The 22,750-nt window shown below is 40.7% G+C and overlaps 2 protein-coding genes across 6 annotated transcripts in view; one reads left to right on the top strand and one right to left on the bottom strand.

The window, feature by feature from the left end:
• SPART (spartin) overlaps positions 1-8,383 on the bottom strand; it is a 338,589-nt gene extending 330,206 nt beyond the window's left edge. For 2 of the 5 annotated variants that reach the window (XR_007508799.1, XM_049822769.1), the window contains exons 1-2: positions 2,070-2,916; positions 743-940 (exon numbers count right to left, since the gene is read on the bottom strand). Coding sequence is in view for 4 of the 5 variants with exons in the window: in XM_049822769.1 (XP_049678726.1) it covers positions 743-940; positions 2,070-2,900 (1,029 nt within the window). In the remaining variant the exon portion in view is untranslated. Of the gene's footprint in view, positions 1-742; positions 941-2,069; positions 2,917-6,857; positions 6,975-7,443; positions 7,522-8,081; positions 8,172-8,274 lie in introns of those variants that run through there. The other 3 variants (XM_049822765.1, XM_049822767.1, XM_049822766.1) reach the window with 3 other exon arrangements.
• The window catches only part of LOC126048132 (uncharacterized), a 33,132-nt gene continuing 16,694 nt past the window's right edge, over positions 6,313-22,750 (top strand). Inside the window, exons 1-2 of the mRNA XM_049822716.1 lie at positions 6,313-6,385; positions 8,353-8,697. Of these exons, the coding sequence (XP_049678673.1) occupies positions 6,313-6,385; positions 8,353-8,697 (418 nt within the window). The remainder of the gene's footprint in view (positions 6,386-8,352; positions 8,698-22,750) is intronic.

Here is a 22,750-nt window from a genome sequence, read left to right as displayed (position 1 = left end):
TCATCACTGCATTCAAATCTTGGTGATTCAACAAGATTCTATCTTTCATGAAACAATATAATCCCACTATGAGCTTTTAAGTAGTTACTGATTACCATACTTTCTGAAATAGTGCTCCAGTGCTCTTACATTAACATTTTTGACCTTGTTTCCAGTTACCGTATCTTATTGCACCTTTGTAAGAGTATGGGTTCTTTCTGTTTACTCTATCTGTCAATATCTTACTGCAATAAGGCACTAGATTTATCTATTTTGAGATCCCATTTGAAGGCAGATTTTTCAGGCACACGCTATTTTCACAGGTCTGCTTCTCTGAAGTGGTTTAACATTTTTGAACTGTGAACACATTTGGGCACAATATTCCAGGACTGGTATCATCAAAACTACAGTGCGTGCATGTGTGTGCACACAGAGGAAAAAATGTGCTTTCTCCTGAACACAAAATTTCATTTTGGGTCCTATGTTATCTTTTGGAAAAGTAGGGAAAATATACAAAATGGTCTACAATTCCTCTCTGTGCTTACGGTTTATTATTTTAAAATTTCTGTCCTCCCATCTCACAGGGCCTACAGTTTCATTACTAGGTTGCTTAATCTTGGCTACTTTATCTATTTCTCACAGGTGAGCTTAACAAGCAAGACACAGAACTTCACAGTTTTACACAACTAACTGTAAATGGGAGAATATATTGATCATTTACACCATTTCTTATTGGCTTAAAACAGGCAGCCCAGAAATTTACCTGGATTCGAAGGTCAGACATCTGTTTTAAGAGATCCTCAAACAGCTCTCTGTCTGCTACTGGAAGTTCTGAAGACAGCACTACTCCCACATAGGACCCTGGCATCTGGGACATCGTGTCAGGGAACATGTAGACTCCAGTATTGCAGCACAGAACAGGAGACTGGTTACACATTAGAGGATATAACCAGTCACAAACCTAGAAAAGATAAGTACATAAAGGAATAAAAGGATCCTTTTAAAAAGAAAGGCAGGCAGAATGTACTGATAAGCACCACAAACTTGATTTTCCATAAAGTTTAGCAAGAAAAACAAAAAAGCCCTATGCCATCTTGGAAAAAAAAAAAAAAAGAAAGAAAGGAAAAAAAAAAACCCCAAACCAAAAGCCCCACATGACTGTGGAAATATCATTCTTTATTAGTTCCGACAGTCTAATATGGAGAAAATACTAATTTTCACAGGACTATAATTCAGGCTGGTAGCCTTTTAACTGAGGTCTAGTCTTGAGACCCAGGTGTAGGAGCAGATGAAAAGCACTGCAAAACAAGTCAGGATTCACAGCGCCTGTAACTTGCTGTAGGTCTCAGAACAGGTTTCTATGATAGGGTAAAGAGCATGTACGGCTGTCGCTGGCCGACTGCTGAAGACTGCTAACACAGGTGGAGGTGAACCAGCAGACCCAAAAACAGGAAGCAGTTTTTGTTTGTTCCTCCAACTTTCCCCTTCGCTGAGACTACCAACAGCCAATCTTAGCAGCAACAAGGAGATCCAAAGTCAGAAACAAAACCAGAAACACAACGTACGTTACAGAACACGCCCACGTGAAGCAAGCATGGACTGATAAAATTAAAATAATGCATCTTTTTTATTTGTAGATCAGGGTTTGGATTAACATGGGCCCTCAGATTCCAAATTATCAGTTGTCCTAACTGCAATATGTTATCACCAGTTGAGACGGAAGTGGATAGCATGCAACCCTGTTTTACACTGACACGTTACAACAGGTGAATCAACATGTCTTCTCTATGTGAGGAAAGGGAAGTTAATTTCATGAAATGAAAAGACATGTTAAGTCAACTCCTTTAGAAAATGTAATTCACCAGAACAGTCAACACTCAAAAACCTTGGGAAGATACAGAGGTGATTTTCGCAGAAAAAGTCATAAAGTGTATACTTGCAGAAAACCATTTTTCCAACAGCTATAACATCCTTTATATTACCATACAGATATTTAGGCTCAGAAAAGCAAGAACTTAAGAAGACTGCCTTTTAAAGTTTTACGACAGTTCTTGGAATTTAATTAAAGGAGAAAATTATTTTCCTGTTACCTGGAGAAATGCAGGTGGACGACTCTGGACCGTCTCACTATCTGTATCCAAGAACTTCACAATGCGTAGATATCCAGGATATGAAGGAGCACTAACCTGCCCATCAGGAGTCACAAAGAATATCTGTACTCCTTGGGGAATCAGGATCAGCTCATCTGCATCCACTCCCAGGTTTTCAAGGGGAGGTGGCTGAGTACACTTACTGTAGTAGTCCTCACCTACAGAAGAAAACTCCCCAGAGTCTGTGCCATAAGACACAGTAAAATGGCCATTGGTAGCTTGAGGGGTATAGGCAGGAGGTGCTTCATTTGGCAGACAAAGAGGTTTTGCAGATGATGGACTCATAGCTGGAATCTGTCCCTGGCTCACAGTTGCAACACTTCCATCTGCTGCAGGTGGCTGACTTGGTACAAACAGAGAATTAGGGGCGGGGGGTCTTTCTGGCTTTTCTTTGGAAGGAATGGGTGGGTACAACTTGGGCACCCCAGCAGGGGCATCCATCACAGCAGGACTTGCTTGTGCAGGTGGGGTGTTTTGTTCTAGAATGCCGAGTCGAGCACGAACATTTCGGAGGGTCTCCCTCATCTTCTGTTGCATTTGCCTGGCAGACTCCCACTGGGACCCTACACATGCAGGACCCTGCGATGGAATGCTAACTCCTCGGAGCAAGTGCTCAAGCCCTTGCTTGTAATAATGTCTTGCCTCTTCCTTCTTACCCAGTTCATCTGTATTCAGTCCTTTATTGATAAAAATAAAGGCTCTCCTGTACTCTTCATTAATAGCTTTAATATTTGCATCTTCTTGCATAACTGGATCCTGCAGTTGTTCCATTACTGCAAACTGGAACCTAAAAATTAGTAAGGATATTCATAGATGAAGCCAAACAAAGTTTACCTTAGAAAAAAACGCCTTCTAACTGGTTTCTAATGATGACCATACTGCAGAAAGCTATCTAGTTGCTTGGTGCAGTGTCTGATATGTTATGGTTATCACCTGTTAACCTTCAGATTTAGAATACATGATTCCAAGACAGCAAGGAGTTTATAATCGTCACATCTAGTTACACCACAGACATCTATTTCTCAGAAGTTAAACATCAGAAGAATATAGACATGCTTGATACTAAACTTTCCATCTTAAAAAGTATTAAAATCAGTAGCAAATAGTGGAGTAAAAAAAATATTTTAAAATCTAACTTTACTTTTGATAGTATTTAAAAAAAATCTCTAAGGTATTAAAAAATTCAGGAACAACACTCAACATTTAAACAAATATTGATAAACTAGTATCAACACATAGAACTGGGAAGAAATACTTTCAACAGTTAAAGCTGTGCTTTACAAAACAAAACCAGGGAATTACGTATCTCCTTTACAGTGTTTGTAAGGTGAGAAAGACAACTGGTGTTTTCACTTCCTTGCTCCCCAGATGACAAAAACTTGGAAGTACCAATATGTACAAAAGGTTGCAGGTTCTATGTCTATTTTGGAATTTATTCCTCAAACTGCCATGTGTATTTCAACAACTGAAGAGCAGAAGAGAATCCAATAGGTTTATCTGAACTCTAAAACGTGTAAAATCACTGTTTCAACTGAATGCAGATCTTCAGTCTTGGCCAAACACAGCAAATACAAATCATTCTTGGACTAGGATAGTGTTTACAACACAGAATGTAAAAAATTCCAGTGAAATTTTTTGCTGACAGCATTGAGAGGCATTGTCAATTCAGAAAAATCAGGTTTTTATACTAGAAGGGAATAATGATCATTGACAACAAAAAAGGGATACTATATAAAAATGAAGGATCATGGATTTTCACGAAAAACAATGATTCTCTGCTGTAAACTGGATGGAAGGAAGGAGAAAAACTAGAGGCGTCTGTCAATCACAATGATGGCAAGCTACAGAAAACATGGGAGTAAGTGAAATCTGAAATGCAAAAATAAAAATACTTCTATTAGACATACGGAAGCATTAATGCCACTGTACACAGCATTGGTGAGACCGCACAGGACACTGAGCCACATTCAAGAAAGCTGCACCAGAACAGGAAGAGGTGTGCAGATGGTTACTGATTATTTTTTTTTTCTGGTGAACCAAGTACTTTTTTTTTTTTCCCTAGAGAAAGGTAAGTTTGGCTTACCAAGCCAATAAATCAAAGGCTAAGACATTGCATTAGTCTCTATAAATATACTTCTTTTCAGAAGAAAGTAAATCAGGAAAGAAGAAAAGAACTACTGAAAGCCAAACTTTTAATAAAATCCTGAAATAGTACCCGCATTTGAGTTTATTTAATGTCTCTTCTTGTTTTAGTCTAACTATCAATGAAGTAAAAAAAAAAATATATATATATATATATATATATAAAAAAGCTGGAAAATATCCTTCCTCTACTCCAACAAAACCAGAGAAACTTAAGAAGTGCAGGTCATGAAAAGATTTTAACGAGGCAAAGATGGAATGCTGCGCTCTACTCCCACATCTTTTATGATCAAAATGCAGATAGCACTTATGTGACTGATGCATCTGCACTCACATGACAGAAGTGCCATGTGATCTGGAACATGTCTGTATTTCTACGATGCAACAGAATCCAATTTCATGCAAAAGACATGATGTGTGATTTCAGTCCAATGACAGAGGCGTAGCTAGGAATACGACAGGGATTGCTTGAGAAAGCAGCCCACGTGGTGCAGATCAGCAGCGACTTGAGCCACCAGGCTCACTGCCCATTCCCCACCATGTAGCAGAAAAACGAATCTTGGGCTGGAGGAGATTTTTCTGGCTGATTGCAGTCACTTGCTGCCAACTGGCTCAGCATCTTTGATTTAAGCTGAAGAGCAACACTGGCATAAGTGTATATTTAATAACCACCAAGGACATCAAGTTTAGAAGTTATAACCATGCTTCTGACCAGCGCAACAGCAAGCAATTATAATGAAAGTAACTGGAAAGAACTCTTAACAAGTGTGTGAGTGCAGCTGGATGCTTACATGAAAGACTATACTTAACCACATCATGTATTTTATGATCTAGACATTAACTATTTAAGATATGCATAGTTGGATTATTTGCTAGCAAAAAAACCTAGGGACTCCCAAACCACAACATCTTGTGTCAACACTTGTATTTACTAATGAAAAGTCAATTTTTCCTTTTAAGAAGGGTATAAAGGTAAAAAACAATTCAACAGTAAAGAACTTCTATTTAAAAATTACTGCAGGTTCCCAAAACACAGAAAATGTTTAGAAGACTGAGAAAGACAGAGGAATTTAACCTAACATCACAGTTCACTTCTTTATGAGCAAAATTTAGTGGTTTGGCATTTTTAGTGCCTGTGAATCCAATTCTGTAAAAAGTCCCTTCTTAAGGCTTTAAGTAAACAATTTGTTTGTGTGAACACAACTGCAATACCATAGTCTACTTTGCCCCATGTTTTTTGATTTGTTTTTGCTGGAGGAGGCTAAGGCAAAGATACTTCACAGATTTTAAATAATTCTTTTGCTAGTGATTGTTAGTATATAACAAGAAGAGACATCAAGTAAAATCCTAGCTACATTTCAACTTAATAGTGAATTTACTATTCACTGTACGCTCATCATACTGTCAACACCACTGTCCTTGCTAAAGCTCAGTCTTTATTAACACTAGAAAAGGTCTGTAAGAAAATGGAGATGTCAGCATGATCAGTGTATATACAGCACCAGTGTGTGGCCATGCATGGCAAAGATACAAAAGCTAGCTCAGCAGTTCAGAAGAGCGGGAGTGTTGCAACTCACCTCTGATTGTTTGAAAAATCCCAAGTTTGCAGTGTATGTATAGTTACCACCAAACTATGCATTTGGGTGGCAAAGGACTTGGAAATGGAGGAAGGAGTTCACAGTGGATCTTAAGTTTAACACAAGATAACTAAAAAGTCAGCCTGAAGAGCTGAATTGAATTCATTCTTATTAACTGATTAAAATTAATACAAAATAATGGACAGTATAAAGTAAATAAGCCAACTGGATTGCTCCCTCACAACACAAGAAGAAATATTCTCTGAAACAGAACATTGAAGTAGCAATCTGACCATATGAAAGGAAGATCCTCGGTCATTGTTATTTTCAGTGTATGATCTTAATATAGTATTTAAACGCCCTGCATGTTTTAATGTTTATATGTAATCCATTTCTGTACAATGCAGTGCCTTATTTCCTCTGTTTTAAAGCTGGAATGAATGGCAAAGTGTATATTACTAAACATGAGAGCCGCAAACCAACCTTTGGTCCTACGGGTGGTACAGATTGGCCCAGATCTGTACTACTTAGCGCTAAGTAAGATTTAGAGGAACTTGTCTTGGAGAAAGCTGGTCCAAAACAGAGCTAAGAAAAGAGCTGATGGGCACTGTGGATAATCACAGATCAATCCAGTACTTGAGTCCATTCCTTGGCCCCTTTTCATTTATCAGTACAGATACACTCTGTGGTTTTAAGTGACTTGACCAAGAGAGGCCACAGTGCAACAGAGAAACTTGAGTTCAATTTGATATTGTAGCTAACATCTCAACTATCTAGCAGACCATCCTTCCTCTGAAGCAGCAAACCCCCCTTCATTAAAAAAATTACATCTATTTAAAAAAAAAAAAGTAGCTCAATGATGGACCTTACTGCCAGAAGGTAACCATGAAGCCTAAAGCTTATTAAGAGGATTAAATATCCTGACTGACAGAGGTAGAGCTCTCTTTCCAACTCACTATTTTTGAAACCTTGGGGGTGTAGGGGAAAAAAAAGCAAAACCAAAACAAACCCCTTAATCCACGAGCTCTTCCTATGTGACAGCTGTTTTTCTATCAGCCCCTGATTTCAAAGATGAAGAGGATGAAGGAGAACTACCATGCCGACAGAAGTGGTTTAAGCCTTATTTCTGTAGGGAAAGAGCAATTAAGAAAGTATTAGTAACTTTCAAGAATTTAGAGAACAAACTGAATTAAAACAAATGTTACAAAGGATTTAAACTAATACAAGCCAGGTACTAGCTGATAAATTTACATTTTTTTGCTTTTAGTTTATTTAAATTAGTTTGAGTAAATTAGCCCTTAAATTTTTCATTAAATGGTGGCCTACTGCTAGTTTTTAAGCACCTAAGGCTAGATAATGTCAAAGACTAGACAACAGAGAAAATCAGTGATCTGATCTAACATGGTAATTCTTACTCTCAAAATTACTGAAGACTTCAGTAAACTCCCATCTTCTGCCATTTTCAACTCACACCATCTTCTCAGGCCAGTATCCCAGCACCTACATTCACCCAGCCAGCAAGTCTAATTTTCCTCTTCTCGGTACTACTGCTGCCCCACCAAGCCTTGTTTTGTCCAAATAAATGGAATTCCTACCTGACTCCTTGGCCTGTATTTCCACCACATGCTCTCAACGCGGGGCTTTTAGGCTTTGAGTGCCTACTTGGCACTTCTCTAAAAAAAGAAAGAGAAAACCCAGTAGGGCACAGATAATTCCCTTCATCACGCAGCTGTGCTGCCCAGCTCTTACGTTCTTCACAGCACTCAAGTACAAACACGCTGTCGCTATCTGCTGTTCTGCGGCCAAAGGTTCTAGCAACATCGTGGAAAACTTACTGTTACGTAAGATTGCTATTTAATACTTTTTCATTAGCTGCGTGGCCTGCCAGCTTCGAGCGCTGCCAGCGCCCTTCTCCGTACTCAAAGCAGCCAGGCCCAAACCGACGCGAAAAAAGACAAACCGCACGGAGCAGCTTTCCGAAGCATTTTGACAAATAACCCCTCGGTCCCACAAGCAGACGCCCCAAACGATTATTTATTACCTCGGCTGCTTGACTCGGGCCTCACCACAGCCCTCCCCGCCGCTCCCCCGCCTCACAGCCCGCCTTGGAAAGGCGGCACCTCCACACACCCCACACACACCCCCCGACCACCGCTCGCCCTGCGGCCCAGGCGACCGGGACTCCCCGCTCCGTCCCCGGCGACCTCCCCCCCGCCGCCTCGCCTCGCCTCACCTCACCGCAGCCCGCCGTCAGCAGCCGCGCCGTGTCCGCGCCCCCTCCCCGGCTCCACAGGGAGCCCCCGCCCGCCCGGCAGGGCCCGACGCCGCGGCCGCGCTCGCCGAGCCGAGCCGAGCCGAGCCGCCTCCCGCGTCAGGCGGCCGTGACGTCACCGGGCGGCGCTGCGCGGCTGTAACAGCTTGATTACCTCAGTTCAATTAGCAAAAGGCGTTTCATCAACGCTCGGTCGTGACCCGCGGCTTTCCCCGGCTTGGTTTCCTGTCAGGACGCGGTCGCTCTGCCGCTCCTGCGGGCCCGGGCCCCGCCGGTCTGTCAGCCGCCGCGGCGGAGCGGGCGGTGTCCGCCACCGGAGGGCGGCCTTCGTGGCTGGCACTGGCGAAAACGGCAGGGTGTCTTGCTGTAACTGGGGCTTCTAGCCAGGTAATCGACACCAACGTTCAAAAAAAAGGAAAAATACGGCCCGAAAGATATCGTTCTGAACCGCCAAAGTCATCCCGTCCCCCCCTCAATGTCGCCCGCCAGAAGCTTCCTTTTGACTGTTACTTTAACTGTGGAGAAATGACCGCTCTGCTGGGAGAGATGGTGTGTTCGCAGAGGCGGCTGTCTCCAGGTGAGGCTTGTTTCCAGTTCTGGGGAAGGAGGAGCTGGCTGCCTCCCCCGGTACCGGCCTCTGTAGCTGTGGGAGGGAAGGAGCTGCACCTGGGCACAGCTCTTGGGGAAAAAACGAAGGAGAAACGGTCTCGCTGAATTTCCACCACTGGCCTCAGAGCATGAACGCCCACGTTCCCAGTGGTACTTCAGCTGCTCAGTGAAACAGCTGTTAGACTTTCTCAGTGTGATCAGGCAGTGTATTATTTATTTGCCGCTTTCATAATCAATACTAAAAATCTTCTGCAGCTTGACTTCCACGTAGAAAATTTCTAACCGTGTTAAATCTCGCAAAGGTGCGTTCCAAGGTGCGTGGTTCTGTACCTGAGATAGCTCTTCCAGAACTTGCCAAGTGCCAGCCCTTTGGGGGCTAATTAACTTGCTTTCTCAGGGACTGTCGTGTGTATGCTGATCCCGAATCAAGCTTTAACACACCCAGGACCGCAGGCCGTGAGAAATTCATAGTAAACATTGTGTTTAGGTAGTGGCAGCCCTGTCCGGCACAGTCCTGGAAGATGGGTTTGCCTCTTAGCTTCATTTAGCTCTGAAATATCTCTGGAAATTTGTCACACATTGTAGTTTCTAGCACATTTATGTAGGAATTCCATGTTCCCTTGCTTGCTCTTCACTCCTTTCCCTACTGACAAGAAACAGAGAACAACCTGGAGGAGAGACAAGCCGTCCACAAATCGGGGAGAGTTCCTCTCTTTAAACAGTGATGAGGATGGCATTTGTACATGAAGTGGTATGCAGATGGATGAGGGTGGCATTTGTGGTTTGGGCTGGTGAAGGGGGCCCTAAACATTGATTTAAGCAGATGGTAGGTTGGGCTCAGGTAACTAGATGACACTGAATTATGTTACGTGGATATATGCAAGTGTCCTGGTTTCAGCTGGGATAGAGTTAATTGCCTTCCTCGTAGCTGGTACAGTGCCATGTTTTGAGTTCAGTATGAGAAGAATGTTGATAACACACTGAATTTTTCAGTTGTTGCCAAGTAATGTTTAGTCTAAAGTCAAGAATTTTTCAGCTTCTGATGCCCAACCAGCAAGAAGGCTGGAGGGGCACAAGAAGTTGGCACAGGACACAGCCAGGGCAGCTGACCCAAACTGGCCAACGGGGTATTCCATACCATGGGACGTCACATCTAGCATAGGAACTGGGGGGAGTTGGCCTGGGGGGATCACCGCTTGGGGACTAACTGGGCATTGATCGGTGGGTGGTGAGCAATTGCACTGTGCATCATTTGTATATTCCAATTCTTTTATCATTACTGCTGTCACTTTATTAGTGTTATCAGTATCATTATTAGTTTCTTCTTTTTATATTCTAGTAAACTTTTCTTATCTCAACCTACGAGTTTTACTTCTTTTCCTGATTTTCTCCCTCATCCCACTGGGTGGGGGGAAGTGAGTGAGTGGCTGCATGGTGCTTAGTTGCTGGCTGGGGTTAAACCACGACAACAAGACTTACAAGGAACTAAAAACCAGTCGTATGATGGAAAGCCACACTCTCTTTTCAAGCAGTGCCACAAGTTAATAGAAGGACTTTTTAAATTATTTTTTTTTAACCATGCAGGTGGTCAGATACTGGTCACGTTTTGCCCAGGGCGGCTGTGCAACCTCCATCCCTGAGGTGTTCAGACCCCACTGGACAAGACCCTGAGCAACTTGGTATAGCTTCAGAGCTGGCTATGCTTTGAGCAGAGGGTTGGACTAGATGACTTTCAGCAATCCCTTCAAGCCTAAATTTTTCTGTGATTCTATTGAAATAAATGCTGGTCTCCCCTTCAAACAGAGAAAATGCCCAAACGCAAAACAATCAAAACAGTGGCCTTAAGTGGATTTCTAGAGAGGAGTAGGAACAACACACAATTCTTCATCTCAGAGCTCTTCTACTTCATTTTGGTTCCTTCTTAAATATGTAGTTTAATCAGATTGTGGAAAGAGATTAAATAAACCAGCTGAAAGAGTGCTGAAACACAGGTCAGTCTTGAGAAGATGTAAGTGATGAGATGATGATAGATTATTTTTTTTATTTCTGTAAGAGCAGAAGCTGCAAGTAGTTCTGTGGATCAGTGGAGAGGATGCCTCCTAAAGAGAAACTTTTATTTCGTTTTTATCAGTCAATAGAGAGAGCTCAGCATTTTCAGTAGTTCAACATTTTCTGTAAACAGGCCTAAATAATCCCCTTTGCCAACATTATTTTGTGCAAGCAGGCCTTGCTAGGCCTAAAAGTTGGTGAAGGGCACAGCAGCGTCACAAGCAAGGGAGGGGTGAGCTGAGGAGATGTACGCCGAGGCCAGGGTGTACATGGCAGGGGGCTGAGGCTGTGAATAAAAAATATGCGAGAATTCTCCAAAACCACTACTAGTATGCAAATAAATTTCATTGACTTACATCAAATCCCAGTACGACTGTAACCTGGTTACACATCTGATGGGAATCATGCCGTGTAGACAGAGTGCTTCTGGTCAGCAGCCACTGAAACATTGATGGAAGCACAATACATCACTGTTGTGTGGGTACAACTGAATTTATAATTTTTCTACAGCTTGTAACAATAGTAAAAACTTCTGTAGTAGATGATCTTACTGGGATGATTACCTTTTTTCTGCCTCCAAACTCCATTTGCAGATAAATTGTCCTCAAGCCAAGTGAGGAAACAGCAATAACAGCTGTCTGACAAAGGTATATTGCAGCTTTTAAAAATTATGCCAGCTACTGACCTCAGAACGAACTGGCACTTTGTTAAGGTGCAAGAACACATCTTCAGCATGTATGTGCAGCGTTGATAGGCTTGAACTACAAGCAGGGGTAATGCACTTAACAACCTAGAGAGCAGACAACCATGAAACATCTGGAAAGGGTAGGTGGCTCCTGAGAAGATCTCATCTGGGATGCCTGCTCCCAAAGGGTGATGGAATAACCTGGCTGTTAACAGTACAGCCCTGGGAAGGAGGAGGCTCTAGCAATTCAAAGATATAGATACAGGTCCAGATATCATCTGTCCATTGCATTTGGCCACTTGCTAGGCTGCAGCCACCATGAGCAAGGTTTTTTCCTGCCCTTTGCTGTAAAGCAGTCATTTGCATGTGTGTAATCATTAGATGTTATCTTCCTAATCTGCTGTATTCTTATGTTGAATAGGGGTACCCACAGAGTAAGCACAGCAAACCTAGACCATTTTATGGGACCCCAGGTTTAACATTTCCTACCTTCAGAGACACTATAAGCACGGTCCTCAAGTCCAGCCTAAAGGAAATTTTTCTGGAAAGGGGTCAAAGTGCTCTTGCAGGGTGTGCTACAGCAGGGTCTGTTGCAGTGGAGAGAGGAACGTGAGAACTAGGGAGACAGATGATGGAGCAGCTTAAGTTGATTGGGAGTTCAGTTTGTTAATTCAGCAGTACACAAAGTAAGTTGATAAAAATGGTCAGAAGAGAATAATACCAGGGAAATACCCGGCTCTGTAAAGACCAATGGTAACAAAGTTGTTCTCTTGGGTGTTTTATAGCTCAATGCATCCCTACTGGGACAGATCACAGTAAAACTGGACACTACAGAACTTGAGTTATTCACATACGTTGATTACAGTATTAAGATCCTTGTTCAGTTCAGAGGAAAAATAAATTCAAATGCTGATGGAGTATTCTATCATGCCCCTTTGTGGCACTTGGAATAGCGGCCACTTTATTTGATAGCAGCTATGTGTTGACCAGAATGATTGGACATACTGAAAGACTGCAGAAAGCAGTGGAGATGGTGAAATATCTTTCTTTTTCTTTTAGCACCAAAGGTTCAAAGAATGCTGCTGTCAAAAAAAGAGAGACCATTCAGGGGCAAGGACTTTGCACTTTACAAGTCTGGGAGTGAAATTTTATACAATTAATAAATAATCCTGAATTATGCAATTTATCCTGGGTTTTGGTTGGTTTTTTTGGAGGTGAGGGTACACAGAAGATTAAAAATGCAAAATAAAAAGTGCAGAATTAGAAAGCAGTGCATCTCACACTGTATCCATAATTAAACTTTTTTTTTAATGCTCTTGATGTTTGGGAGAAACAGATGTCTGCATGCTGATTTCACTTCACCATAAATTAATTTCTCTGGGAACATGGAAGATAGATAACTTCTTGTTTGTCTTCTGGCTTTTTGTGGCTCATACCACCATCAAGCACTAATGTGTCAAACTGAAAAATAATATATAGGCCTAGTGATATCGAGCGTTGTTTCTTTCTGTTGTTTTTCAGTGGCCAGGAGTGGCTTGGCATTTGTGATCAATTTGATTGCATGTAGTCCCTTCATCTTTTGATAAGAAGCTGTAACTCTCAGCTGTGTGTGAGTGCGCACGCGTGTACAAAAGCACATATACCCAAACTTCAAAGTGTGCTGTTCCAAAAATTATATTGGCAGAATTAAGGCCTTATGACATTATGTATGTAAGAACAACTATCATCAAGATTTTTCTACAGATGATGTGGGAGAACATCTGTTTCCTAATGATTTAGGTGAGGCAATCTGGCCCTGCCTGTGGCAGTTCTGGCTTGTTTTCTTGTTGTCTCAGCTCTTCGTGATTTGAAATTCAGGCTAATCTCCTGTTGCTTGAATTAGAATGGGTCCAAGGGCTGTTATTCTGTAAGTAACAACATGTTTTCTTGCATCTTCCTTTGATGAATCTGGTATCGGCCAGGTTTTGGGCTAGACAGTTCTGTGAACTGGTCCTGTGCAGGGATATATGCCATATTGTATGGGGTTTTTTGTAAGGATATAGGAAACCCTAGCTAAAAGACATCTGCTTACATAGATTTCCTCTCCTTTTATGTTTAAGGTATGTCTGTACTTGGATAGGTTTCGCTTTCTAGTTGGGGTCCCACCGTGTATGTGCTAGATTATGTAAACTTTTTCTTCTTCAGGTGGGAAGTGGATAGCTTTCCCAGTCGCTTTGTACTTAGAAATGAGACTGTGTGTTTAATGTTTAACGAGGTGGCATATCTGTCATGTAATTACATCCGTTTTCCCCACCTAGGGAAGAAAGTTGAAGGAGCCACATGTCTCAATTTGTTTTGAAATGCAAGCTCCTCAAACTGATGGGCAGGAGCTCAACCAGAATGATTCCAGTTATCCGCTGAGTAATCCCAATCAACAGTTTGGGCTGGCTCTGCACAGCTCTCTACATGATGCTCTGGATGAAATGTGGAAATAGGCTGTGGAAATCATTTCATCTAATTCCCAAGTCTAGGTGCCGAGACCATCCATGGCCCTCTCAGTATCAGGGCAAGTCCTGTGCGTGTGCCTTCAGTCTCTTGGTCCTTTGGTTCCCCAAAGAGGTGTTGAGGAGGATTCTTGGTGGATCAACATCTTGAGCATGCAATGACAGGCATCCAAAAGTGCCTTCATATGGCCAATGGCAGAACTCAAACAGTACCATCTGAATACTGTCTAGCTGACACTCTGCATAAACAGATTCCAAACAATTCATGGATCAGACATAATAATAAGAGTATTTGTTAGACAAAGTGTTTTGTAGAAATCCTGATCTTTGGTAGATTAATCTCAAACTGGAAAGAGAATCTAGGCTTCAATTTACAAATGTGTTGTTTTAACTTTATTAGTTACCCCATTCAACTGAAGGCATCTGTAAACCTTTGAAAAATAAGATCCTGCATTTGTAAAGTCATGCATTCACAAGGAATAGCTTTTTCACTATCAGATGCAATAATTTTGCTTTGTTCTTATCTTTTCAGTTTGCTGTCAAAGTAGTATTTTATAATATTATAATATTTTTTAAATCATAAATGGTGCCTACACCTTTTTAAATTAACAGAAATGCAACAGGAATTTTTGTATCCCTGTTCTGCTCTATTCCAAACTGAAACTGAAAAAAATTGTGTCTAGCAGAACTGGACTAAAGATATATTGTTACTATATAGCTAGATGGCAGCATTCACATTGCTTTTAGAAAAGCTGGGGTTATTTGAAAGGTTTTAAAAAAAATCTGGCTGCTCTGTAACAGTTAAATGGCATGGTCCTATTTTGAAATGTGCTGCATAAGAATGTCTGAATACCTGATACATCTGAAAATCTGACCATTTCATTTAGGTGCCTAAATCAAAGATGCATAATTTGGCCCTACAGATAATAAGTATGAAATGTAGTATTTCCCTGTTTATCTAAAAAGATAAAAACCTGATTATGTGTCTACAACTTTCGAAACAGGCTAATACATTATTATATATGATTCTTTTTATTTGAGAATTTTGTAAATAAGACACTGCAATAAAATAAAATAAAAACACTCTTTTTACATACATACTCCATTTCCTTAAAATTTGAGGCAATATTAATGCATGTTTGCCATTGACTCAGCAGGCCTTGAATCATTCTTAAAATTACCTTGTACTTTTTTCTTCAGTAGAAAACCTCCCAAACCTCATTTATTTCATTACAAAAGCAATTAAAGTACAGTAAAATGCACAAGCTATTGAATATGTCTACAATAATAGGATAGTCTGTAAACACAATAAATAGGGAAACAGATTCCAGCTTCAAATCCCAAGAAGCTACTTTAAACAGCATTAGAGGGAAACATGTTTATGATAGTATCATGAAATGCTACAAGCAGCTTGTTTGGAAGATATACAAATTTTCTTCCTTTCAAATATATAACAAAATAGTTATTCAGTAAAGTCTTTCTGAATGTCCAGTAAGCTCCTTCTGTCTATCCCGCCAAGCCTTACCCATCTTCACCAAGCAGAAGCCCACCACCTCATGCCTTGTGGCACTTAGGGACATGATTTAGTGGTGGACTTGGCAGTGTTAGGTTTACAGTTGGACTCGATGCTCTTAAAGGTCTTTTCCAGCCTAAATTATTCTGAGTCTATTATTACTGTTTTCACTGTTAACTGCTTAAAATTGTCTCTAAATGTATGTAAAGTTATATATTCATTTACTGGTGAGGCGGTATTTCCTAGAATACCCCTATCCATGACATTCCTGTGCTGAGGGTTGCATAGAAGTAGACAACAACCGAGAAGCTCCTGTGCTGGAAGGACTTGCCTTTTCCGCAGGAGACTAAAGGTGGCATACAGATGAGAACTCCAAGAAAGCCATGGGACTGTTCAGAGCCACATTCAACCTTAAACTAAAATAATTTAAAATTAGAGTGTTCTGATGCTTTCTGGAAATCAGCTCTTCTACATACTTTTAAATGGTCCATGGGGACAGGATGGATGGGGACTACATGTCGGACAGGCTGGTTCCCTGGCAGGGCGAAAGAAGAGGGAGAGCTGACAGGGGTGGCTTTCCTCAGGTGCTAGCCACCACTTCAACGGTGACACTAGTCATAAGAGCCTTTAGGATCGTGCTGACCTGATCTGGAGGCCAAGGGAGATCCTGGCATTGCCAGCATGATGTGGGCATATTGTCTTTTCTGGTAAGCTGTTGCTGTGGCCTCAGCATTAAAACAGGGCTGAGTTTAACTCTGCTGTCTCAGTTCAATTATTTATGAATTTCAGCTCACTGTCCTTGGAGATACCATTGAGAGAACCTTTTCTGCTGCTCTCTGTACTTTCTTATCTCTAGTTTATGGACTGAACTGCAGAAAGCAAAGCAGGGTAACTATGTAGTGTGCAGAGGTGTCAGCCTGAAATCAAATAATACTGCAGTGAAAATAATGTTTTGCTCTGCATCTGTCTATACTGCAGACTATAGGGTAGGACGGAGATGCTTAAACCTATTTTCAGTATTTCTGCATAACACTGGAGGTTATACTATGGACATACTTACTTGAAATCATAATGTAAAGTCTGAGCATGGTTTTATTACCAAAAAAGGCACCATTGTATTTCTATTCAGCAATTCTGCCCTGTTCTGACTGCCTTGCTGGCTAACCCATAGACTAAAAGCTTTCTGAATTTTCTTTATTTCTGTAGATCCAATACCTGTGCTTTTTTGGTTAATAGGAATGTGGGTTTTTATATTTATTAGCTCAATGGAGGAAAGCTGCCATCAGAACCTGAAACAAAGCTCCAAAGTTTTTGCAGATGTGTAACATCAACCAAAGGTCAGTAAATCTCATAATCAAAAGCTGTATAATATAGAACAAAGGTCAATAGTTCATTAAATCTCATCATTGGAACCTATAAAAGTTGAATGAAAAAGTCACCTGAAAGCTCACAGCTCTCTTATCGATACTTAGATAGGGAGCTCAGTGCAAAGCCTTGGCCTTGAATATACAGGTAAATGTGCTAGGTAATACTTATCATACTTATAAATATGATTGAATTTATTTTAAAATTTGCCAAAACATAGAGAAAAATGAGACTGTGATGATACAGACACCTGAGTACATCCTTAATGTTACGGACTGACCTGCTGTGAATGGACCAACATGTGTAGGGTTTTGTCCAAGTGTCTAGAGAATTTGTGACCCATTAACCATTCTGTCCTTATGCTAATCCCTCTTTCGTAGGTTACAAGGCTGCATCCTTTACTCAGAGATATCTCATGGTCCTTCCAGCTTGGCAATCACAATAATACTTAAGTACCTGAAGCATGTAAAAAAGTTGAACTTTAAACAAAAGCTTCTTTGTTATTGTCTTTATGTACTTCCCTAGGTAAATTACTTAGTACAAGTGTTGGCTTGTTGTTCCAACATTGTATAAATAAATTACAGTAAAATGACTGTTTTCTTCATTCAATCTTCTTGAGTGAAGGAGAAATATGTATTAAATTTATGAACGTGAAACTCTTCTGAAATGAAATAGGTATTTTTTAATTTTCTAGAATTTATATTAGACTTCAACATTATTGTAATTGAAATATTTCATATCTTCCCTTTTTATACAGGGATTACAAGGAAAACCCTTCTGGGGCTAATTTAACACAAACAAGTCCCAGTAACTAGCACTGAGAACTCTTTAACCTACTGGATAAAGTGTCTGTATGATATTGAAATGCAAGTGACAAGGTTATATCCCAAGGATTACATTTTTATAAGAAATTTTTCATACCTGTTGTTCCCTCAGTGTCTGAGACATTATTATATTCCAGTACAATTATTTTATTACCCTCAAATTTTATTTATTTAATTATTAAAATATTTAAGAAAACATAATGTGCAGCGTAACTAAATCTAAATCTTTATGTGCAGAGGTCTTGATATGTGCCATTAGGTAATTAACCTGGTTTGAAGTCTGTACTTGTAGGACCAAAATAGCCTTTCACTTTCCCTCTTGCAAATCAAATGAACTAATATTCATTTCACCCTTCAAAAGCTCAGGAATTCATGCTGTCTGTGTACTAGTGGAAAGCAGAGAGGCTGGGGAAGTAATTGCCCTAACAGTCAAATCATCCTGGTTTAAAAACCAACCAGCAAACCAACCTGTGAAGAGCTGTTTCTTTTTCTTTGATTTGGCAGGTTTTTAATGCCACTGATGCAGTTCATGGTAAGTGCCCATCACAGTCACATCTGCAGACCTGATAGGATGATGAACTGCAGCATAGAGGTGGGGAACTTGTTAAAATAGCCTTGCTGCCTGAGAAAATGGGGCACCACCAGCACCCTAAGGATCTAAAATACAACCTCTTAGCTATTTCCCAGGTGTGTAGTAGTTAGTAGTTCATTTCTTTTGTTAGTCTAAGCTAACAATAAGCATAGGACAGGGAACGCCGTTCTTTGCTGAGAACAGTGGCTCTGCAAAACTAAGGTGCCGTGATGAAGGTACACGTCTGTGCATAAGGAAGCACATACATTTGGATGATGGTGGCTTGCATCATCCAGGAAAATAACAACTCCACATACTATCAGCTGTAACGGCAGAAGGTAAATTAGCTTTCCTCACAAAGTGCCAAGTTCCATCTTGGACTGTTCAAATGATTGCTTTGTTCTGATTTAAAGAGAACAGATATTTGAAGATATTTGTTCTCTCTGACTTGTTTTTACTTGTAAAATTCTTTAAGCTCAATAAATATTCAACACATATTTACTCAAGTGGAACTTGTTCCACTGTTCTTATCTACTGCATAAATTTTATAAGTATTTTTAAAAGCTGTCTGAGTAAAAATATAGATATTCAAGAGCAGAACATTGTTCTCCTGGCTTCAAGGATGGGTAGTTAAGAGGCTTATACAGTTCTCTTGTTTTGTTTGAAGCTTTAAAAAAAGTAGTAGTTCCTGTAGACATATTTATCTGGGAGGCATGAAAACAGTAAGTGTATAAAAAATGCTTTTAAACTGAAATTAAAGTGCCAAATGCAACCTAAATTTGAGTTAATCCCTATTGAACTGAATTCTGTCTTAACAGCATTATATACATCAGAGATGAGACAACTTCTAGTTCTTTGTCTGGTCTAGTTTGAAATACTTAGAGGGCTTATATCACCTCTGAAACATAGTGCTCTCATTTTCTGATATTAGACCTTTCTGCCTCAGCTTTTGCACTTATGGTAAAAGCAGCATTCTCCAGTGTTGTCAACTATTGCCCCATCTTTAATTCTCTTCTGGAAAGGATTATAGCCAAAAAGATCTGGAAAGAGATTAAGATTCAGTAATGAAAAAAAAGAAGGTTCATGTAAAGCAACAAGTATGGCAGATAGTGCAACTCCCTAAATACATGCAGGGAATGCTCCCTCCTAAAACCATTCTTGCCTCTTGCAACCTTACTGAAAGTAATTCTGCTCACTTGGAAGCCAGCACCGATGACCCTACACTGTATAATAGCATCTAATGTCAAGACCTATGAATGATCCTAGATTAATTAAATCCTAGATCCTATTCATTAATACACTCAAAGAGCTGTGTATTAAGATATAACAAAACTGTGACACTAACATGAAGAGTCATGAACCAAAGTTTGAGAGACTGATGGACAAAGAGAAGAAGCTAACATGAACGAGCTAGCAGGCTGATATCACATACAAGGAGGAAATATAAGATAATGTGTGATTGAAGCAGTACAATATAGGTATGGAAAACTGAAATGTTTTACTAGCAGTTCAGTGATAGTCAGGGCATTGTACTACCTGGGCAAGGCAACAGCAATTCTGTGCTATGGTAACGGCTCTGGAGGGGAGAAGAGCCCACTCCAACCTAGTGCTTACATACTCTTTCTGATTGTAAAGCAGGAAAACTTTACAAAATTGATGGGGTAATGGGAAGGTTTATATTATTAAAAGCAATAGGCCAACAAGTGTCCATTGACAATCTTGGTCAATCTAAAGTACCTCAGGCAGCCAGGTGGTATAATTGTATCAGATTGGGCAATTATGCTGGAAATATCCACATCAGACCAAAGATGATGCAGAAGTTCCTTGGACTAATTCTGTCGTTAACTGCAGAAAAACCTAGATCATTATCTTACTATAATATACTGTTTAAGCCTTAACTCATAATGGATAGTTTTACTTTGTGGACACACTCTTGAAACAAACATTTTACTTAGAAAACACAGTCTAAATGTCATAGAGCCTTGTGAATAAAATAATTGTCAGTAAAATTATTGAATACTATCCTCAGAATCAGTAAGACAATCCCACCACTTTCCCACTGTTACAGGTGCTTACTGTTATAAAGGCTGTTGCCATGTGTGTTCTTGAAGCGCAAAGCATGGTGCAGTGCTTACTGCCACCAGCTGTGGGCCAGTGCAAATGATGCTCCTTGTGCAACAGCCTCTTCCTGAGGATCAGCAATAGTGTGTGGAGTTGGTGAGGGCCAGGAGCTCTTAAGCTGGAAGCAGAAAAGGACTTATGTCCAAGGCCTGGTTTGTATTCTGTGATTGGATTTCTATACAACCCGGGAAGCATCTCACTGTAAGGCATGTACAATACCCGAGTCTGCTGTGAAGCGCTTGAAAACAAAGGGATTTCAATCTCCAGATAGAAAGAAGAAGGTGTGCAGAACCACCAGGCTGTATTCTTGCACTGACTCCTGGAAAGGGATCCTCTGCACTTGAAGGGTCTTGTGTGGGGACCCAAAAGAGAAGAGAATGAAGCTTCCCAATCTTTCAGAAACCTGAAGGGGTGAGGATATCCCCAGCTGCAGAAGCTGAACCCTTGTCTCTCATGCAGTTGCTTTTTTTCTGCAGATGTTTTGATCCTCCTTTCTCACTCCTTGAGGGCTGGAACTGACACGGGCTAATGCCTCCAATGCACCATAACTGCGAAGTAGTTGCAGTTGCAGAGAAGTGCACCAGCATGCACAGTATTAAATAAAACTACCAATTTCTGCAGTTTCCGTGTAGAGTAACTATTCCCTAAGGAATCAATAATTTGGCTCTGTCAATCATTGTGTATATATTTTAGCAGCTAGGCTGATCTGGGGCTGTAGCCTTTTAAAGCACAACTTTTGCTGGTCTTTTAAAAACATCAGCATTCCTAAAACTGTCAGATGAGAATGTCCTCACGGTCAAGAATTTGGGAGGAACGAAATGTCTCCAGGTTTGCTGGCTGCCCACAGCTGTAACAGGGGTGGCCTGTGCATGAGGAGCTGATGCCTGGCTGCCTGCCTCCCCTGGGCAGAGCTGCTGTGGGAGATGAGAGCTGGACTTGGACAAAGTCCTAGAGCGGTGGGGAGGTTCAGGCAGGCACTCCGGCACTGCTTGCTCGTTGTCGAAGTCTCCGCATTTCTTCCACGAGCGACAGTAAGGACCAATTCATTTGGAAACCCGCAGGAAGGCGGTACCTCAGTCGTAACTGTTGTGCGCTGACCCTGCGGTTTTGAGTCAGTGTGAGCAGCAAGTCCTGCCTGTTGGCTGGAGAAGCTGGCTTTCACAGCTCATCCTTTATCTTTGCTGTAGAATCACTCTGGGCTCTTCCTCAGAAATGGCCGAGTTTCTGCGATTCCTTTGTCTGCTGTATGCAATTAATTAAAATCTCTGGGTGAAAAGCTCTCTTGAATGAGACGTCCTATATAAATATGTTATTATCATTGCCAAAACGATTTTGAAACCCTGCTTATCTCTATCTTGTTTTTCCTGGTTGGGTTCCTTTAGAAAAAGGCATAATAATAATAATGAATAGTGTGACGATACCATCTTTTTCTATTGCTTTAGTTTTCTAGATGTGTCAGTATTATCTTTCTCAGCAGTCATCATTGCACTGAGTGGATATAAACTCTTATTAGGAGGCTGCATTACAGCTTAAATTGCGCATAGCAATCACCTTGAGTTTGCTTGTCTGTCCTTCAAGCAAATTCTAAGCCAGAAAACCATTAGTAATGCCTTAGTACTCCTGACATACATCACCTTTACAAACAATTCACGAGTTAATAAATTAAATTTGTTCCAAGAAATAGTGTCCTGTGTTCTTGGAAATGAAATCAAATCCTGTCAGTTTACCATTTTCTAATTAAAACTGGACAAACACTTGGTTTATGATTTGGAGACAGCCAGTAAAGAAACAATATGCATTGCTCATCTGCTCTTCACTTCTGAGACTAGTGTCAGCTGGAAGCTGCATATAAATATTCTGTGTTGTTCAATACACAAATGTCAATAGATGCATAGAGGAGGTGGCTCTTGATAAACAATCATTTATGAAAGACTTCTTAGAGAAGCTGTTACCAGTGGAAGAGAGTGGCCTCCCGTGTATTTGTTTTTGGTATGAGTTTCTACAAGTTGATGTGTACACTAGTCCTAATTAGCGTGACTGCACATCAGCTTGAAGCTCTCTTGGTAGCTAATATCAGCAGTGCTACAACTAGCTGTGTAACTGAAGAAACGTGTGGCCGCCACTGTTGTGCTACACTATTGGAATTACAAAGATGTTGCAGTCTCTTAGTAGAAGACACTGCAGGTTAGAAGACCAGGTATTTTGGATCTTAAAGCAGTAGGGCTAAAATCTATACAGAGCTTCAGGTGCAGTAACAATTTCTTGAAATAGACTGAGCGAAAACATTTTTTTAAAATAAAAAAAAGAAGTTACAGATTTTTTAAAAAATCTAGATATAGATCTCTGCAGCACAGAAGGTGCCTGGCAAATGCTAAAACAAAGACCAAAGGGCACTGGAGAGAAACATCCT

The sequence above is a fragment of the Accipiter gentilis genome, chromosome 19 (genome assembly GCF_929443795.1).
Source record: "Accipiter gentilis chromosome 19, bAccGen1.1, whole genome shotgun sequence".
NCBI classification, from domain to species: Eukaryota; Metazoa; Chordata; class Aves; order Accipitriformes; family Accipitridae; genus Astur; species Astur gentilis.
This window is presented reverse-complemented; position numbering and strand designations above follow the sequence as displayed.